This window comes from Buteo buteo, chromosome 4, assembly GCF_964188355.1.
Source record: "Buteo buteo chromosome 4, bButBut1.hap1.1, whole genome shotgun sequence".
Taxonomy (NCBI): domain Eukaryota; kingdom Metazoa; phylum Chordata; class Aves; order Accipitriformes; family Accipitridae; genus Buteo; species Buteo buteo.
This window is the reverse complement of record NC_134174.1, coordinates 55,875,086-55,895,559: the sequence shown is the minus strand read 5'-3', so window position 1 is coordinate 55,895,559 and position 20,474 is coordinate 55,875,086. Positions and strand designations below refer to the sequence as shown.

At 42.7% G+C, this 20,474-nt stretch overlaps 1 protein-coding gene across 2 annotated transcripts in view; it reads right to left on the bottom strand.

The window, feature by feature from the left end:
• NEURL1 (neuralized E3 ubiquitin protein ligase 1) overlaps positions 1-20,474 on the bottom strand; it is a 96,137-nt gene that overhangs the window by 11,858 nt on the left and 63,805 nt on the right. For both annotated transcript variants that reach the window (XM_075026314.1, XM_075026313.1), the window contains exon 4: positions 8,725-9,405. In XM_075026314.1, coding sequence (XP_074882415.1) covers positions 8,725-9,405 — 681 coding nt within the window. The remainder of the gene's footprint in view (positions 1-8,724; positions 9,406-20,474) is intronic.

The following is a 20,474-nucleotide window of genomic DNA, read 5'->3' as shown; positions in this document are numbered from 1 at the left end:
ACAATACTACATTGACCAGAAACCAGAGCTTCCTTCCCCTTGGGCTCAATGTTTTTTGGCCAACCATGCCCCCAGAGCCCAGCCTCTGTGCTGCAGCTCATCTCTGCCTCTCAGGTGACCGACATCAGTTGATGATCCATGGGGTTTTTTGCATTGAAGTATTTCCTGGAGGATTTAAAAGCTGTTCTGAATAGAACAATATTACATTTTGTTCTTTACAAGTCCATGAAAACATAAGGGATTTTGCATTGTGCTACAGAAATGTCCAGAAATAGGTCAAAAAAGCAGCCTGGCAGATTTTGCATGGAAAACTATAAGGCCTGTGTTTGCAGATGGGTGTCAGACAATCGCTGTTCAGGGAAGTAAAAGCTAGATCCAAACCACATGGAGAACAACAGTTCAGACTTTCATGTGGATCAGAAACGGAGTGTAATTTATGGCTTCACGGGAGCATTGCTGTCTGCTGTGTCCAGATGGGCAGCAGGGCACCAGCACATCTATTACTCTCCTGCAGTCACATGCACACTCCAGCTAAGCAGGAGAAACCTGGAAGCTCCAAACACCACAGAAGCTTTTGATTCAGCAGCTCTTACAGCCCAAGCCCAATGCGCTGTCTGAAAGCAAAGAACACAGAGTAAACTTACAGGGTATCTTTCCTGACCTGACAGGTGAAGTTCAGCAGTTAGTCAGCACTTCATCCTGCAAAATCCTGAGGGCATGGACACCATGCAATGAACATCTAGTTCTACACACTGAAGTGAAAGAGCCTCTAATGGGGCTCCATCTCTCAACCTGAGAAATACTAGATGAACAAAGCACCCAGACAGATGCTTAGATCAAGAAGAGGTAAAAAAAGAAGCCTGGATTAAGTAGCTGTCCTGGTTTCAGCTGGGATAGAGTTGATTTTCTTTCTAGTAGCTGGTATAGTGTTATGTTTTGGATTTAGTATGAGAATAATGCTGATAACACACTGATGTTTTTAGTTGTTGCTAAGTAGTGTTTATACTAAGTCAAGGTTTTTTCAGCTTCTCATGCCCACCCAGCAAGAAGGCTGGAGGGGCACAAGCAGTTGGGAGGGGACACAGCCAGGACAGCTGACCCAAACTGGCCAAAGGGGTATTCCATATACGCAGTATATAAACTGGGGGGAGTTGGCTGAGGGGGCAGATCCCTGCTCGGGGACTAACTGGGCATTGGTCAGCAAGTGGTGAGCAATTGCATTGTACATCACTTGTTTTGGATATTCCAATTCATCATTATTGTTATTGTTGTTATTATTATTATTATTATTATTATTATCTTCCTTTCCGTCCTCTTAAACTGTTCTTATCTCAACCCACGAGTTTTACTTTTTTCTGATTCTCTCTCCTGTCCCACTGGGTGGGGGGGAGTGAGCGAGCAGCTGCATGGTGCTTAGTTGCTGACGGGGGTTAAACTGCAACAGTAGCTGAACCATGTGAAAAATGAGAGTTGGAGCTTTCATCCTGTTTAAGAAAAACAAAACAAAAAGCCCTCTAAAAGATCACAGGTATTAATTACCCTGGCCAAAAATGTTTCTGTTCATAAACAGCACCTTTTCCAAATCCATCTCAAAAGGCCCATTTGGCTCAGAGTATTTGGGAGATCACAGCAAAAGTAGTTCTGTGAGCAAAAGGAAAATGGCTGCCTAACCCAGCACCTCCAAGCTCTGTGCTTCTCTAGGAGCAACATGTATACATAGGGTGGTAGATGCATACAGGAAACAAATACTTTCACTTGTCTTGGCCAGCATTGCTCTGAATTTCTATGGGACACTTTGCTGGATGAAAAGGCATCTGATAAAGAGGGAAAAGAAAGAGTTTAGTCTGCTATGTCATTCTCACAGTAGCCAGAATAACTAACTCATGCCAGTGTTAGTTCAAAGAATAGGCAGATTTTATCAGTTCTGAAAAGTTGCAATTCAAAGAGGCTGGTATATGATCCCATATCCTGTATATTCACTGTAGGCAGGCAAAGGTGTTATAAGGGAGAGCTATACATCACTTACTATGAACATCTCACTGCAGCTAGGGATAGTTTATTATCCTAGTGATGATGATAATTTCCGCTCTTGTGGAGGAGAGCGTGCAGAGGACGAGACATTTGCAAGCCCTCTGGCTGTTGCTTAGATGAAGTCCACTTGCTTTACCTTGCCTTTACCCAGATGCTGGTTGATACCTCAGTACACAGGCTAATGGTCACTGACTTACCCGTGGCAGGTGTGGGTTAATTATGTCATGTGTGATGAGATCTTTAGAGGGATGGTACAAAGGTGCCATGAGCGGGTATTAGTTCTGACATTGCTGACACTGACCCCAAGGGACAAGCATTTGACTGCATCCAACTCTCTGTGACTGTGCGGTTTTCCAAGGCACAAGTTATAAAGCAACTTGTCCTCTCTAACACAAAAGCTTCTCTTTGTACTAAATCTCCTTTAAAACAATGAACATAAAACAGGACATGAATGAAGAGCCCCATGCAGTGCTAGAATCAAGCCCAGAAGTTACAGACACTGTAATGCTCTTGTGCAGCTCTTGCAACTTAACATCAGTAATGTGTGCTTCACTTGCAATAAAAGATAAAACCATGCATGATAGGAGGGTTTATGAGGAGGCATCAATTAATACAAGTGGATTTCTTTCCAAGAGGCACTGAATATTAACTCTCTTCCTTCCCTCCTAGACTCTAAAACCATAAAACACCACGTAGCCTGCAATGCATAGGAACTCCAGGCAGTTAAGTGCCATACAACACAGGCCTGTTAGATCCCAATCAGCTTAATGAGGCCATTCTCCATACAAGTGGGAAATGTTTCCAAAATAAAAAAAAAGCACGGATGATAAAACTCTTGGGCACTTCTAATTGAATGTGTGTTAAAAGAAGAGATTGATTACATGCATTTCTGTGCAACAATGTTATGCATTTATCAGGCTTCTCTTGTGCTGTGTTTAACTTGGCAATTTCCACATCATGGGAACGAACCAATATGGAGAAGCATCAAGTTCCCAAGTGGGTAAAGTACCAGCCACCTCTGAGATCAGAGATGAGGGTGTGTGATTCACCACTGCAAAGAACTATATTCTCTCAAATAGGAGAAGCTTACAAATTCAGAGCTGGAGAACCAAGATCTCCTTGCCTGTGTGAGATACTTTTCTACAAACTGTACCTACTGTCTGCGCTATGGGCAGTGCGTATAACTGTGCATACCAATTACCATTTAAATATTTTGCATGCTTGCTGCAGTAATTGCATGTGCAAAGTATGTAACTTCAACCAGGAGTAGGTTTTTGGAAGGGATGGATACTCTGCCATGGGATGCTGGAGTCCTGGGACAGTCAAGGTGCAACCACAGGCTAAGATAATTGTTTACATAGGAAGGGACAAAAGCCTGGGAAGAGAGGGGGCAAGACGGGATCAGCTCCCAAAAAGCCCTACAGATTCTTAGGAGGATCAGGCCAGACAAGTGCCACAGCAGAGACCAGAGAAAAAGAGGAGAAAGTCTCCCCTGGAGATAATCTGGAGACAGGAGTTGCAGGAACTGTATCAGCAAGGTAAGTGAGGAATCCTGGGACTCAGAGGAATAATCCTGGTTAGAAAGGAGAGGGTGGTCTTTGAGGCTCAGATATGGCCTCTGAATCACTAATGGTCCGTGGAGAGCTGGTCACTCACCTGTGATGGAGCTAAAGTCAAAGAAAACCAAAGAGGGCAGTGTGATTAACGTCACAGGAGGCAAAGTAATTTCCCCTGGTTAAACCATTGCTCTGTGTCACCTAAGCAAGACACTACTCTGTTCACCCATGAAACTGCAACTCTTTCCAGTTGGTTCCTCGGGATAAGGGCTCTGTTGCAACATGGACAGCACTACCAGGGCTGCTAAGCTTGACCACCAGCGAGAGTCCTAATGGGCACAGCTTGGAGTAAACCTGCCTGTAATGGGCTTGACTGCAGTTTGCCTCTACACACTGGCACTGAGGCCACTTCAGATCAAATTTCACTGTTGACTTAAAGAGCCCTTTGCCAGCACCTTTTGTCCCACAGTACTCTGGTGAACTAAGCCCCAATTTGGTCCTTTGCCAACTGCTGTTGTCAGAAATCTCAAGGAATCAAGGAATCATAGTTGTTCTGTCTGCAAGTCCCTGGTCAGCTCTTTCCTCCCTCCCCCAGTTTTGAGCCCTTTGACCAATGTCAAGAAAGTCTGAAAGAAGAATGGAAACCTCAGCAACAACTGATTTCTACATATTTTGCAATGGGCAGCTAAGTAGGAGCCCCAACTCGTATACCCACGGTAAAGGAGGTGGGAGAGTTTAGCCCACACACTCTGCATTTATCCAGCATGGATGTGAACACAGACTTACCCACACCAAATGTTAGCTCTTGGGTGGGTTTTTTCAGGTCTAATGCTGCTCTTGGCCAGCATTAGGATACATCCAGAGAGCTGCAATATTGTGCAGCTGTTCTGGTGGGGCTGGAGTTATTGAAGTGCATGGATAGAAAGGACACAGATAAACTGGCAACTCAGCTTCATTAGTATGACTGTTGCTGGAACATGTTATTTCATTGCTCAAAAGAAAACTTCAATATTACTGGAAAGGATGAAATTCACAAGGGAAACCACACCAAAAAAAAAAAAAAAAAAAAGGAGATGAAGGAAGATGTTTTAAACATTGGTGATTCACTCTGAGACAAAAGAAAATGAAAGCATATCCCCAACCATTTGGATCCCCAAATGCTAAATATATAAACTTATTGCTGTGATAGCTCCTCCAGACATGAGTCATACATTTTAAACCTTATGGGGTCAATCAATTTAACTTCATAAATGAATTACACCACCAAAACCAGACCAAAACCAGACCAATGTATCCAGACTGGCTCATTTCAACCTTTCAGAGCTGTCGATAAAACTGTGTGTGAGCTGAAATGCGTACCAGCAAAAGCTGAAAGCAGTAAATCAAATTTAATAGGCTGGTTTGTCGAATGTACAGGAATGATGCCTGAAAAAAAAATCAACCCAAGCCTGAACTAATGGAATTCCTAAAGGATATGCAAAGACTGTTTCATTTCTACATGCCTAATGATCTGGGTTTCTGTTTGGTTGTCTTTATGTGCATAACCCACAGAATTTCTGAATTAAGACCAGCACTTTACATACAAAATATTTAGAAGGGCTTCCAAACCTGACAAAAAGATCTATTGCTCCCCTCTATAGCTGGTTCCTGTAGTTAATTACCCTCACTTATGTTTAATATAAATTTGTGTCCCTTCATTTTCCAGCAGCTCAATACTTTTTATGCTATTATCAGCTACATTAAAGTGCCCTTCTCTTTCATTTATCTTCCCTCCATGCTGGTCAAGTTGCCTTTTAACCTTTTCTTTGCAACAAACTGACATCATTCCACCTGCCACTACAGATGACTGTGGCCGCTCACCATGCTATACTCGGGCTTGTGTTTAATTTATTTTCCCTTTGCTGGGGTGACATAAAGAAAAACAGTGTTTCCAACCTCATCTTTATTTTCTGCTTTTTTATTTCTCCTACAGCAAATATATTGCCAGTATATGATGCCAGATTGATAAAATGGAAACAGAAGTCAGAATTCTTTACTATCAAACCAACCCGACACTGCCCTCCTCTCATAAAGAGTTCTCTAAGACCATCAGCCTGGGTAGAGATGGCCTCCCCTGATATTTAGGTTAGGAAATAAATGTTGTATCCCCAACACTGTGGAATAACTGCCGTCAGCAAATGTCAGCTTCTATGGTAAAGCCACAAGCCAGGAGAGACCTGAGCTTGGTCCTGCTCTGGGTCAGGACCAAATAACTCATCTCAAGGCGTGAAATGTAGTATCCAGTGATCAATACCCTGAGCCATGTTGTTCACTGAGTCAAAAATAAACCTTCGCTAGGTGCAAGAGTGTCATTGCTGCCCTCCATCTTCTCCATCCTCCAAACAAAACAGAAAAGCTGGAGAAGCAGCAAAACCAGCAACTTTAATTTCATTTTATAGTCTGCTGTAGTGCTGATGTTCCTTTAACATGGCATAACATTGCTTTGATTAATCTAATAATGATATGCCCCCAGAAATAGAATGACATCTGCTATTTAAGATAGTTTTGGTACAATTATGACTCTTGCAGTATTTGTGTCCCATTTCTTTCAAGGATACGGAACTTCACTTTTTCTATTAAAACTAGAAAAATATGACTATAAACATGTCTTCTTCTGTGATATAAAGCTCTAACTACAAAAGACAGATCACACAAAATTACTCTTGTTTGCATTCTGAAGATGGAGCTTGTCATTAGAAAGATGAATACTTTATATTCTTCTTACATTTTCTAATATTATAATGACAGATATTATGGCAAGCACCATAATCTGTTCCATCGCAATACAAACAGTGCACATCACCTCCCTAATAATATTGCAAAAGCTAGAGATGGGAGCTCATTATTTTCTTTGCCTTCTGTTGGGATATTGCTGATCCATATAATTACTGCAGTTGCAGAGATATGCAGTGTTGGGACAGCGTCAGTGCTCCTCTCTGGGCAGTTTACTGTACTGATATTATACTGATATGGGGACCATGCTGCTCCTAGCATTGTTATACTGGAAACATAGGTCTGAAAAGCTCTATTTTTACTTTAACACCTGTTAAAGATACTAGGCAAGCTCCAATTTTGTAGCTTTTAACTGGGAGATAGCAGCTTGCTGCCCAAGCTGATGTGGATAAAGCTGTACACTCAGCAGGGTCCTACCCTTTCCTTGAGAGGGGCAAGGTCAGCAAGTCTGGTTCTTTCCACTTACATCTCACTTAAGAACAATAGCCCATTTTCAGCTTCTCTTCCAGTGACTGAGTCCTGGAAAGTCTGTTATGTGGTCACAAATACGGGTAGTGAGGTGTTTTCCAACACAGCAGATTTCATTTCATGGATCCAAATGCAGATTTATCTAAAACATGCGCTGGGAGCGTACTGGTTTGGGCTGAACTTGTGAGCAGGTAGGGAGGACATACACAGGGTATGCACAGCAGGAGGTTTGCCTAGAATGCAGGAGGCCTGTGTTTAAGTTCGTGCTCGGTTGAATTCTGTATGAGGACATGATTCTGTCCCTCTGGTGAAACACATCCTTGCTGCCCTGTTTCAGGACCCATTGCAAGCAGGCTATTTGCTCTGTGCAAAACTGCCAGAATTAGTGAGCTCATATGAAAGGAAGCACTGGTCGATGACTTAGTTTTACCAGCAGCTCAACGACCAGAGGATGTTTTCCTTCTAACGTATACAGGAGCATTTAATCTCCTATTTTACTGGGATCTGTTTGGCTTCACCTACTATTATCACAATGACATGTTGGTGGAGAGCAGAGCTAGCTGCGGATTATGTGAAGTACCCACAACAAATGCAATCAGGCTGAATTATCAGGGATTGAGTCTTGGGCTCCTGGAAATAAATTGCAGTATTACATTTGTCATCTGTGATCCTTTAACAGCCACAAAACACTCACAGCATAGGCCTATGGTCAACTTTAAGCAAATTATATAGGGCACTTCATACTGTGATTAAGCTGAACTGGACCCTGCAGACAGATGTGTGTTCACCACAATTTATCTTCAAAGACTGTCTATAAATCCTAAAAAAGGAGGTGTTGGTTGGCTTTTGGGTTCGGGTTTTTTTTCCTATTGGGTAAGAGGGGCATTTTAATACTGAGGATTTGAAGCCAAAAGGAATTTAGGTATCTTTAAAGTTATATGAATACAACAGTATAAACAAGAAAGGAGCATTTTTAAATCATCTCCAGTTAGAGGAGTACCAGGAATTACATCATGTTCTCAGAATTGATCGTTCACTTTCTGACACTGACACCAGCAGAACCATGATATGGTCCAAATTCATGGCCAAACACATCCTACACTTGTGTCCGATACACACACACACACAGAAAAAGTAAATTTGATCCTGAGCAAATGCTATTTCAAGGCTTTCCCCTCCACACCTTCAAAACATGAATTTCAGCATCTAAATGAAGTACTTCAGTTAACAGAGCTTAAAACCAGAGCAAAAATACCAAGAGGAAGAGGCCAACTCTTCAGAGGTCCATCAACCTGTATGAGCTACACTGCCTTAAATAGGGCTGGAGGACAAGGGAACCCCTCTCCTGTTGAGCTGGTCAGTGTCATGCTCTGTGCACCACCAGGATCATGAAGCACAGGGCTTCCTCTCTGCTTGCTAGCCTGCCTCTCACATATAAGCCTGGGGAAAGCAAGGGGACCACTCTTTTTGGGAATCGGTCATGCCAGATGATAGCTAACACGCAGAAAAGGGCATCAGATCTCATTTTTCCTGCTGGCTATGCCCTACATAAGGACAGCTCAAAGCACCTCTCCTCTCCCTTCCTTGCTTCTCCTAGGTCAGTTGTGACTCATCTGCACTTTAATGGAGGTCTCTGAGGCTTAATTCACTATCTGAAAAGAGCTTTGAGACCATCAAGTGAAGGATGCTAGAGAAGTGCAAAGAGGTAAGTCTTGTAACTCATATCCACGTGCTATGTATGTGCCTTTGTATATTTTTTTTTCCCTTTTACAAAAACAAAATTTGTACCCAGCCCTAGAGCAGGGAGGGAGCCATTCATTCCCTCCACCCTTCCCCTGTTATATATCCCCCCTCGCTTTCTTGTGCATGAGGTTCGGAAAAAGGGGGTCCAACATACCCAACAATCGAACTTGCATGACCGCGCCGTGTAAAACGAAGAACATCCAGAGGGGCTGGGAACAGTCCACGCAGACCTGCATGCCAGTGCCAGCACCGTTGTGACTCAAGTGCAGCTCACCATCCGAATTCACCATAAATCCCAGGATGTCTCCGCTCTGGAGAGGCACCACGACTCGGCAGATGGCCCAGAACTCCTTTCGGTCGACCAAGGACTCCGGGTTATAGGGGAGGTCGCTGGGGCGCAAGGTGCCAGGGTCGCAGGATGTCACCCCGTAGGCCAGCGTCCCTGTGCGCACAGCGTTGGACTTGTTGATTTTGACAAAAATGGTTTCGTTGATCCGAAGGGGTCTGCTGGTGAAAACCAAAGTCCTCTCCTCCCGGGCGTGCTCCAGGCGGGCCACGGTTTGGTCGTCAAGGATTTTGACGTGGGGTCCCCGGAGGTGGTGGAAGCGGAGGTCGCTCTCCAGCTGGGAGGGGAGGAGGTGGGAGTGCTGGGAGTTGAGGGAGTTCTGCGGGATGGGACACGTGGTAGCCGTCACGTGGAAGGTCTCCTCTTGCAGGTTGAGGTCGCACAGGCTGACCGAGAGGCGCGTGTCCTCCGTGTCCCGCCGCAGCGAGGGCCGACGGATGGCTGTGAAGGAGCGGGGCCGCAGGCAGTCGGGAGGAATGATTTCACTGTCTGCGGAGAGAGAGAAAACAAAAAAGGGGTCACTTCAGAGAAAATGAAAATGTCCAGGAGTTTGCAAATCGCTGTCAGTTTGATTGATATGTTTAAAAGGGAAAATCGGAGACCTGCTGCCATTAATAAATTTTCCCCTTTAAAATATGGAAGCAGAGTATCATAAAATGTATTTCCCATCAATTGCTGTTCTTGTACTTTCTCCACCAGCATCAACATTTTCAGCTTCTTGAGCAGGCAGACTCAAAATCGATGGAAAGCATTGACCACGGGAGGCTCTCCTTGGAGAGGGGAAGCAGAGGGTAAATATCTGAAATATACACTGAACATACCAATCAATATCTATACAGGCTCCAAGTTTTCATGCCCTCTTTATTGACTACAGTAATTCTCATAGATCTAGGAAATAAATACCTAACTACACATTTTTAAATTTAAAAAACAATGCTATGTTCAGTTCTAATTTATTTATCATTATATGAAGTTTAATTAATATTTCTGTATATAATTAATCATTAGTGTGCTGGTGCCCACTGCAAACCAGTACAGATATGGATTTCACAGTGCAGAACTTGGGAATATGCAGTGTTCTATAAATAACATACAATCATTTATTATCTCCAAGCCAAATAATTAAAAATCAAATCCACGGATATATAACAAAGAAAGATGATTCTTACACATTCAAATCCACCAGTGGCAACAGAATTGCACCTTATCCTCTTTGTTAGTCTCACCTGCTGTTTCAAGAGCTAATCGTCAATTTATTTGATTCTTTTTCTAAGGAACATAATCACTTGCCTCTAATGCCTGAATTACTTTTACTTAACATATCCTTAGCTACACTGTTGCCATAGAACTTTTTAAAGAGCAATATACTGAGGAAAAAAACCCACATTATTTAAACAGATTATAAAAGTAAGCTGAGATAATGCAAAGATTTATGCTTATGCCTGACTTTCTGAACTCTGAGAAGCCCATAGCATCAGGAGACTATTCACTGTGAGAAAACTGAGCATGTGGGTAATTCTCCACAAACGTTGTGATAAGCTGTGACCCATACTGACTGTTGCTCTGCGGGAACTCTGCCTGAAGACTGTTGTGGCTTCAAGCCTGGGTCCAAATGGTATGAGGTGGGACCACCCCATACAACACAATCCCCCACAGGTGGCACACAGCAACACCACCAGACCCCAGCCCGGGACCTGCCACAAACACAGCACAAGGTGGAACAACAAGAAAAGGCAGAGGAGCAGAGACTCATTCCTAACCCACCTCCTAGCCCCTTGCAGCGGACACCTCTTCCAGCCACGTGTCCTTGGGATTTTCTTTTACAATAACAAAGGAGTAGGACCTCAGGTTATCTGAGGATTCTCCCAGTGGGATGCACCCTCTTCCAGTACACCAGAGTAGTGGCTCTGTACTGGTATACCAAGGAAAAATGCCAGCTACTGAATAACCAACATCTCCTGCAATATCTGAGGTCTGACTAACAGCTTTTCCTGCCCTCCTCTTCTGGGAGCCCTGACAAGAGCACACCCACACACAGTTTGGCTTCAGTAGAGCTCTTTGCTTTGCTTAAACTGGATTATTCCAGGCTCCTCTTTAAATAAACTGCTATTGCAAGGGAAGCACAGTCTCAAAATAAAAATGGGCTTTGTTTCTCATATTTGATTTTCCCCATACTGATATTTCAGCTTCTCTTCCCAGAAGTTAATTAAAGAAAAGGAGGAATAAATAAAATCAGAAATTACCCCAAGTAATCTAGAAGTGGGTCGCATTAATGCTTTGTAATATATGGGCAAGCATTTGCATTGCAAGTGTTCCTGCTGGATAGCATTAGACTTATTTTACCCTCCTTTGGCTGGAAAACTACATAGGAGAACAAATTAATACTGGCAGCTGATGACGATCCTCTGGTGTAGGTGAATGGGTAGAGACCTTTCTGAATAGGAACAGAAGGTCCTCTCTATTTTATTCCCTGTAACTATGCATGTGCAGCCTGGCTGACAACTGTGATGTGTGGGTAGCTTGCAGCCAGGGTTTTGAAACAGCTTGTTTTCCACCAGGATGCTTGCATTTCCCTTTGGCTGCTGGACAAAATCTCTTTTTCCATCTGAAAAGAGGTTAAGAGAGATGGAGTTCTTCTGCAGACAAGACACATGGCAGTGATAGCAAACCAGGGTTACATATCCAACTGTTTTACTTAAATCCATCGGTAGCTCAGATGTCTACCCACTTAAAAGCTAAGATGTCTCAAGCATATGCGATTGACTGTGAGACTTACTTCATTAATGTTTGCAAATGCCCACTGAAGAAAGGCTTGCAGTTTACTGATATCTGAAGTGAGTTTGTGAAAATTTAGAGGGATGAGTCTCTAAGATATGCTGGCCTGCTCCAGGGCTCTATGTTTTTAGAAATCACAAAATACCTAGCCAAAGAAGAAAAAAAATACCATTGAATATAAAGTAAAACAAAAGTGGGATTCATCTTTTGGGGTGGTTGGAAGAGATGTGGAATGCCATTTATCCAGAATAACTGATAACAGCCAAGGGCTATGAAAGAACAATTGTGGTGAAATGTGAAACAAATAAGGTGACTTCGAGCAGTTTCTCTCAGCAGAAGATGCCCAGGAACGAGTTGTTTTCTTCCACTAAAGCTTCAGTTGTCACTTTTTAAACACAGACCAAGCTGTTCACGCTGGAGTGGTCTGTAACACAGCCTTACTCCTGCAGAACATTTACAACTGACCTTTAATGCCTACAAAGGAGCGACTCTCCATGTAGGAGTGTTCAGGCACATTTACATTTGCAGAGGCAAACGTGGAGCACACACCAAAAAGACAGAATGACTTCATGTGACAAGACTGTAAAATACAAAATGGGTCCAATTGCCCGTTACCGAGGACATCATCTGGCTTCAGCCTGAAGAATTTAGAAATCAATCCTTCTTATTAAATATTCAAGGTTATAAAATTTCCTGTACAAGGCAGTTGGCAGTGTTTCTTTGGGAAAAGTCAACTCGTGAGAGACCTCCTTGGGTAAGAATAGATGGACTTGTGAGTGAAGACCACAGCTCTCACTGAGCCACCAGAGGAAGCTTTAACCCAGATGGTTGGGGTACCACCAGCAAGCTGGCCATGACCACGGCAGCTTGATGGAGGCTGGCTGCCCAAGTAACTTTCCAGAGAGGTTTTGCTGAGCTCTGCATCAGTGCAGTTACGATGTTAATGCTGGATTTAGAGACTTAAAAGTTTCTGGTAGCAATATAGACATAGCCAAAGTGGAAAGGATTTCTACTAAATACAAATTTTCTGCTCCTCAGCTGGAGAATCTGAGACACTGAATTTTTGTAAAGGATACCTAGCTTCACAAATCCCTTTATATCTTTTTTCTGGCTTTGTTTAAAAAAAAAGTAAGCAGGACTAATTCATTTAGCAAAGAAGAAATGAAGGGCACTTGAACACTTCAGCTATCTTCTGTTTTCTCCTCTTCTTTAGTGGGGTTTATCCACAAAATTTAGATCCTCAGCAGCTGACTCCTTACACAGAAAATTAACTTGAAGTATCTTCCTTGGACCAGAGGCTTCAAAGCTCTCCATTTTCCTGCTCAGAGGGCATGGAAGAGCCTCCCGCTTCATGCAGGCTCAATGCATCTGCAGTAACACTTTAAAACAGCATTTACAAGGAGCTGGTGAGCAGCCAGATAAAGCTGTGATCACTGCATCCAGATCAGAAATATTTCACTACCACCTTTTTTTTGAACCACTGCCAAATGTTGTCTTCTTAAATCATCTATTTCCTTACACATGTAGAATATGTGTAATGCATATTTATTATAGATATCACATACATACACATTTAATATAGCTACATGCACATCCATACACAAATGCATTTCTAACCACCAGCATACACAGATCATCTCAGCCCCACACAAACCCGAAGGGGATGTGTTGCTGTCAAGACTGTCAAATCATTATTTCCTTCCTCTTTTTCTTTTTCAGTACTGTCTGTTACTGCCTGAAGGCTTGACTTTCCAAGGTCATGAGCAGCCAGTACTCACACACCTGTAAAGGATCTGAGAAAGCAGAGCAAACTCAGCACGCATGCACACACATGCTGGAAACTTGCAGAGTCCAGTATTTAACTGCAAGCTCTAGGGACACAGATCTCCTCCTCTTGATGAGTTTTCTAAGATTGGTGCAATCCTATGGCCTCACATGAACTGTATTTCTTCAGAGTATGAAGGCTGCAACCACTCTCCAGAATGAGCTATGGAAGATGTAGTATAAATAAACCAATCTTGAGAATTACTATGACAAAAAATAACTTAAAATTTGGGGAATCTGACTGATAGCCTAAGAACCTATCCCATTTCTAATGATCCTCCCTCCCAGGAGAGAGAAATGCTGAGAAGGAACAACCTAGTGATTCCTTGCATCTGGAGAACATTTCTATCCTCAGCTACTAAGCAAAGAGTAAAAAACTGGTAAGGTCAGAACTTTGCCGGCATGCTCCCTCCCTTCCCATGCAAAGCCTCGTGTTTTTCCTTGCTTCTGTTCTTTGCTTTACTTCTTCACAAGTGCATTTTTCTTCTCTTAATCCCTCACTTCACTGGGTAATAGTATTTTTAGTGAGTACTGCTGCTTATTGTAAGGAACTAAGGAACCTCAGAGGTGCTAAGCTACCAAAAGACATACTGAAGACAGTGGCCCCTACAAGAATATTCTATGTAAATTACAGCTGCAAAAAGATGTATACTGTCTTATTTCCACCATGCTGGAGGGGCTCCATTCCTACTCAGGAACGCAGATGAAGGATCCTTTTCCCACCACCAGTGCTACCTGTCACAAGGGGTTATGCAGGGAGGACAGCTGGCCTTCCAACACCTGGAATCTTGCACTATGTCCTCCACTGTCTACAGTAGACTTATGCAGCTAACAGCCCATTTGGCAAGACTTTGACATTGCAGGGAGACGTGTTTGAAATATGAGGCAGATGTACCACGCCGTAAAATAACATCACACTCAAAAGGCAATTGGGAAAAGCAACCAGTCATAAGACAAGAAATAAACCTGTGCTTCTGGAAACCTTCTGTCACTCACAGCCTCATACTCCCCATCGTCCGAGTGCAGGTATTAATCCCAGCTCAGCTGCCAGCCTTGTGAACTCTGTCTGTGTCGTGCTGTGGCAATCTTTGCTCCCTTGCTGACTCAGTCCTAGTGAGCTGATGTATACTGCCGGGGAACTGCCACACTTCAGCACAGAAGTAGCCAGAACAATTTCTGTATGTTGTTTATAGCTCAATTTATTATGTACTTTAAGGTGACTGAGGATTGAAAATTCAATTTATATTCTCATTTATCCCTCCTAAAATAAGGATGAATATCACTGTGACTGGGGGCAAGGAGTGATACCTGTTCCCAAACCCTTTGGTTACCAGCTTGCCTGATGTGTGTGTGGCACCCAGTCCACAGAATCACCTCCACTAGAAAGAAGAGCAGCTGGGACTGGGACTGGGAAGAGAAGGACTGCTGTGTGGCCCTGGATTCAAAATCCTCCCAAAGTAAAGGGCAGCTGGAAGCAGATCTTCATGCACCTGCTGTGCTCATGGTGTTAAAGATGTCCTCACCACCGTGGGATGCTCTGATCTAGGCTGTCTCAGTCTCTGTCCCATGTATCTTAAATGTTTTATTGTACCAGGAGGAGCTAAGCAAACAGGAGAGTGAAAATCACCCTTACTTAAAATAAACACAGGAGAAAAATTGAGAAGTGAAGAAAGCCCAGGCCACGCTCGCAGTCATTAAGAGGCAAAGCTCCACTCAAAGAGCATGTCCAAAGTGCTCTTGCCTGCTGGCAATGTGTCTGAGCAGACACTTGTAAAACTATTTGTTTTTCTGCAAACTTGTACTCTCCATGTGAGGTCTGGAGAGGAGGCTGGGCTCTGCCACGCTCAGCGTAATGCTGCAGAGATCCGCGCTCCCGGATGGATGCTTGTGCTCTGATGCTGCACACAGGACTCCCCCTCCCCTCCCTGCTTGTTACTGTAAAATCTTGAATTTATATGATCTGGGACCACTCCATTGCATTTATTTCTCATAAACCATCAGGCGCCAGAATGCAGCTTCTCAGATCATACAACGAAGCCACTTTCAGAACATTATTGCAGCATGTGGGAGGCAAATGTTTAAAATCCCTCAAAGGAATGATTCAGACTAAAAACCTCCTTTGCCATATACTTAGGAATTCACTTCTACAAAGTACATTTCCCTTTATGAACAACCGAGAAATCAAACTGCCTGAGTTATTGCCTCAGATCAACAATTCCTTCTTGAAAACACCCACATCAAATCAAGGACATCAGTTAAGTAAATACGTACTTATACAATACCTGCATATGTGGATGTCTCTATTTCATTGACAGTATAAATAGCCCATTTCAAATAAAGCTGCTTCCTTCTGCTCTCACTGCTCTGGCTCCTCTCTTTTTGCACACACTTACAGGAATATACGCAAAACTACAGCCAACAGACAATGTCACTTGTACCAGCTATATACATAAGATGCCCAGGCTGCTCTTTAAGAGACAGTAAAATCGACTCTGGGGCAAACAGCATCTGAGATCAGGACTCAGCTGCTGGGCTCTGCAGCAGAAGACACTCCTCACCATGTAAACAGAAACGATATATAAATGGTGAGTGGGAGGCAGGAAGAATTAATGTTCTTATTTTATAGACTGGAGACTGTGGGATGGAGTCAGCTGTCCAAGGGGATAGATGACGACTCTGGTAGAGCTCTTAGGTGAAACCTCTTGGGGTTTAGCCCAGTGCACGACAAAACCACTCCGTATTCCACAGTCCACCCTCTCATTTCCTAACTCTCCATTCAATGCCCTATTATCTACCTGCTGCTCCTCTGCTTCCATGTGCAGATTGCTCCTCTTACCTCAAAACTCAACCTACTTGGGACTCCTCATCCATTATGGGATCTCAATGGTCAGTATGGAAACCACTGTTTAAGAATTCCTCCTTCACCAACCACCGGCTTGGTATCACCACACAGTCAGTGGAGGGCAAACATACATTTCATGTGTATCCACATCATTAAAGCATGAGTTAATGGCTACATGCAAATTTTGGCTTCCTGCTCCTTGCAATCTGGAAGGCAAGCTAACTGATATTTCATAACAGCCATTTTCATTGCAGGACTGGCACATATTTAAATCAATTGAGTGCATTTGTTTGCCTGTGACCAACACAGTCCAAATTAGCTTTCCGACAAGATACTCAGGTGTTTTTCCAATATTGCTGAGAGCACTTGAGAGAATTTCTGCTATAACCAAGAAGCAGAAGTCAAATTCCAATCCAAGGGTTTCAAAGAGCCCAAAGCTGGATTTCGTCTGTGGGAGAAAGCATTCATGTTTACACTAAAAATTGTCTACCAGATTTTAAAGCTGGGTTACAAAAGAAGGCAGACCATTGACTCTGTGGAACCAATTGCAAGGCTACAAACATCTGCCACTTAAACAGAAATTAGTGGAAATCAACAGTGCGTAACGAGCATCTCACTGGACTCGTCTTTGCTTTGTGTTTGCATTTGCGTTTGCATTTGCTTGGATAAAAATCAGCATTTCTTTCCAGTCATTTTGGGAGGGATTGAGCACAAAAGCTATTTGGTTTGCATGATTCAGTTTTGGAGAGGTAATAAATAATGAGATGGAAAAGAATAAACTTAGCCTTTTAGTTGTTATCAACTGCTAGGTGTTTGATAAACTGTGCAAATCTGATGGCTTCCCGTGGCCATTTAGCACCAAATCCTGCTTTGAGGCAATGGTGCCTTTGTACCATTAGGCACAGAGCAGCTGGCGTCCTGCCAGGTGAATCTCAGGAAACCCTTAGGATCTGTTCAGAATACTTTTTTAAGGACATAAATATCCTCTTGGCTTGGTTTACTGGGATTATCAGGGATTTCTTGTCATGGATTGTCAATGCTGTATCAATAGTACAGATAAAATATCAGAGCAAAACAAAACAGAAACAAACAAATAAACAAAAATCCAGATTCTAGAAGAATGTGAGCTCATGTACTGCCAACCTCCAAGTTGAAATATTCAGAAAGAAAAAATACAAACCCCTGAGCTTTAGGGAATTGCAGCTGTTTTTAAGCCAGAGTGAACAACTGTGGTTTCCAGGCCAGCTTAATAATTGAATTGATCATCTGCACATTCTTCAATAAAATCTAAGGAATGAAAGCATACAATCTCATACAGGAATAAGACTACAGCTGAAGGTACGAAGGTTGAGTACTGACTGATAAATTGTAGTTTGGGGACATGTGCTATCTAATAAAGTGCTCTGAACCAGTCTGATTCATAACAAACATTCATACAATTCTGCCTAACATCTGTAAGCACGTCAAATTGATTTGCACATATGAAATGGCACAAAGAGCACAACTAGCCTCATAAAATTGAAATAAATTACTGTTTTCCTTAGCGAACATGAATGTTCCAAGAGAGTCTAACAGTAGATTATGAAGAACAAACTTCCATATGCGTGTTACAGTCGTGGATTTGTTTTCCACAAAAGCTGATGCTCAGAGAGAGTCTGCAGGGTGCTGGCAACATCTGTGTTACAAACAACACATTTTGGGTTTTGTTCAGAACGGCTTTTAATTCAGGGTAAACTCATCCTCCCCAGCCAGCGGTCCTGAAGACTGACAAATGTCCTTCAGGTTGAAGATGTGCTTAACCACTGCCACAGCCACCTCTGGATGTTGGCACCCCCTTGTCTGATTCCCTTTATTGTGTTCATGGGTTTCCACTTGATGTTTTCTAACTCCCCATGAAGTCGGAGAAATATGGTTTGAGCAGAAATCATGTACCTTGGATTTTGTGGAGATCACCTAATCCCTGTTATTCTCTCCTTAATCTCTCTCCCACTCATGCACATGAAGTCTCTGAACTTTACTCCCACTCTGTTGCAATGATTTCCACCTCCATTGCCCCAGGCCTCCTAGACTATCCTCCTATCAGCTATTATTATCCCTCTTGAAAATCACAGCAAAACAATCATCACTTTTAGGACCACACTGACATTATTTTAATCTCAGTCCTGCCTCTCTCTGTAGGGTGCCCCACCTTTTCTTTCCACTTCCTCTTATTCTTTATACAGCTGGCAAGTCTTTTATTACTTGTTTTAATTACCTGTGCAAGACCTAATTCTCCCTGGAAACTGTCAATTGTCACTTTACCTGATGCTTTCTGATCTTTAAGAGATGTAAATTTGTCTGTAGAAAAGTTCTTTTTTTTTTTCCTTCTTCATGGGAAATTAAGGCAATAATTGCAATTCCTGGTTGCCTAATAACTTTATAGAGCCCTCTTCTCATACCCAGTGACTCCATTGCTTACTCCTGGCACTATCATCCCTTTTACCCTCCCTTCCTCCTAGAAGTTTCGACCCTCTTATCTCACCTATTCAGGTAAGACAGTAGGTCACCATTGCATGCAGTGCTAACCCCACAACCTTACCTTCATGCACTGTGTCAGAGATTGCTATGGGCCCTCCAACAACTCTATTTCCAATCCTCCTTACGTTACTGTGCGAATGTTTCCATAGCATCTCAGTGCTCACAGCCAATTCCGAAGCTACATCAGACACATCCTTTCATTCCCTGAATCATCTGACAGCAATTTTCCTCAAAAGAAGTACTTTCTTCCTCCTTCCCATCCATCATCCTCCCTCCTGTGGTATTTATGTATCCTGCATTTATCCTTTTTCACTTGCTTTCATTTACCGCTGTGTCTTCATGCAGGCATGGAGATGACAACTCCTTCTCCAACTTCTCCCCATATTTCCCCTTGAAATGCTCTGACATCACTGACAGTTCTACAGCTAGCTGCTCAGGGAGAATTCAACCCAACAACAAGGTCTCCCCAAGGTCCAGCATCTTACCCAGCACCACTGCTTACTGAACTGAACTAACGCCATTGGGTCTTCCCCTTTTCCTTAGGAAAGCAAGAAAAACTGCTGGCGATCACCTTCCTGGGCTCGCTGCAGTCCTGTTTGGTTTGGCAGAGCTGCCCAAAGGCACTGCTAAATGATAAATTGCCTGGACACCACAAGGATTTTGGTGCCCCACAGCTACCTCACTAACCAGAGCTAAGAGCACAACATTTTTTGTGAAAACACAACCTGTGAAAGACAGTGAAAATATGTAATATTTCAGTCAACTGCCTGAAGAAAAAATAAAAAAAATTGGAAAGATACAGTATTTCAGGCTAACCTGAAACAAAGTGCTCGGTTTGTCTTACTTCCTTTTATAAAAGCAAAAGAATACTGGACCAAGAGCTTCTCCAGTTGATTTCTGGAGCTGGTTTGGAAATCACTGTTGCCATTTTAAAGATTAAAATGTTATTGTAAGACTCAGTATTAAAACGTATCATTTTGAAAATAGTGAAAGAAAACAGCTAGAATTTGCCAAAAGTGTTTCCATTTTTCAGCCATGACTAATTAAGTTTACAGATTGTCTCTGCTTCTCCAAGATGGTTCCTCACCTAAAGATCCAACAACTATACTTCTGAAAGAATGCACATAATGTTATTTGTCCAGAACATTTTCTTTAATTCCTTTTAATAGCTCTTTCTTGGAGAATTTCCACACCAGAATCCAGCATGAAGAAGCTCTCAAAAAATTTATGACTTACTTTCCACATGTACAAAATGACAGTGCAGCCATTACACTCCATCCACCCCACTCCCGTTCCAGAGGTGGTGCAGACTGCAAGATGTGCTCTCCCTGTTATGCATGGAAACAGTAAATCAAGGCTTTGTTTGATGAGCTTGTTTTAAAATAGCACAATTATTGCAGTCTGCACCAATTCAGAAGAGTTCAGCACATGTTTAGGTCTGTTCTGTTTCATGACAGCACTTAAACATCCACTTCACCTAAACAAGTATTTATATCCCACTGAAGGCAACAGGACGCACACATGAGCATATCAGTAGTCCCAAAGCAGGGGCACAGGATAAGGTTTAAAAACTACATTCCATGTAAAAAAAAAAGTTCTT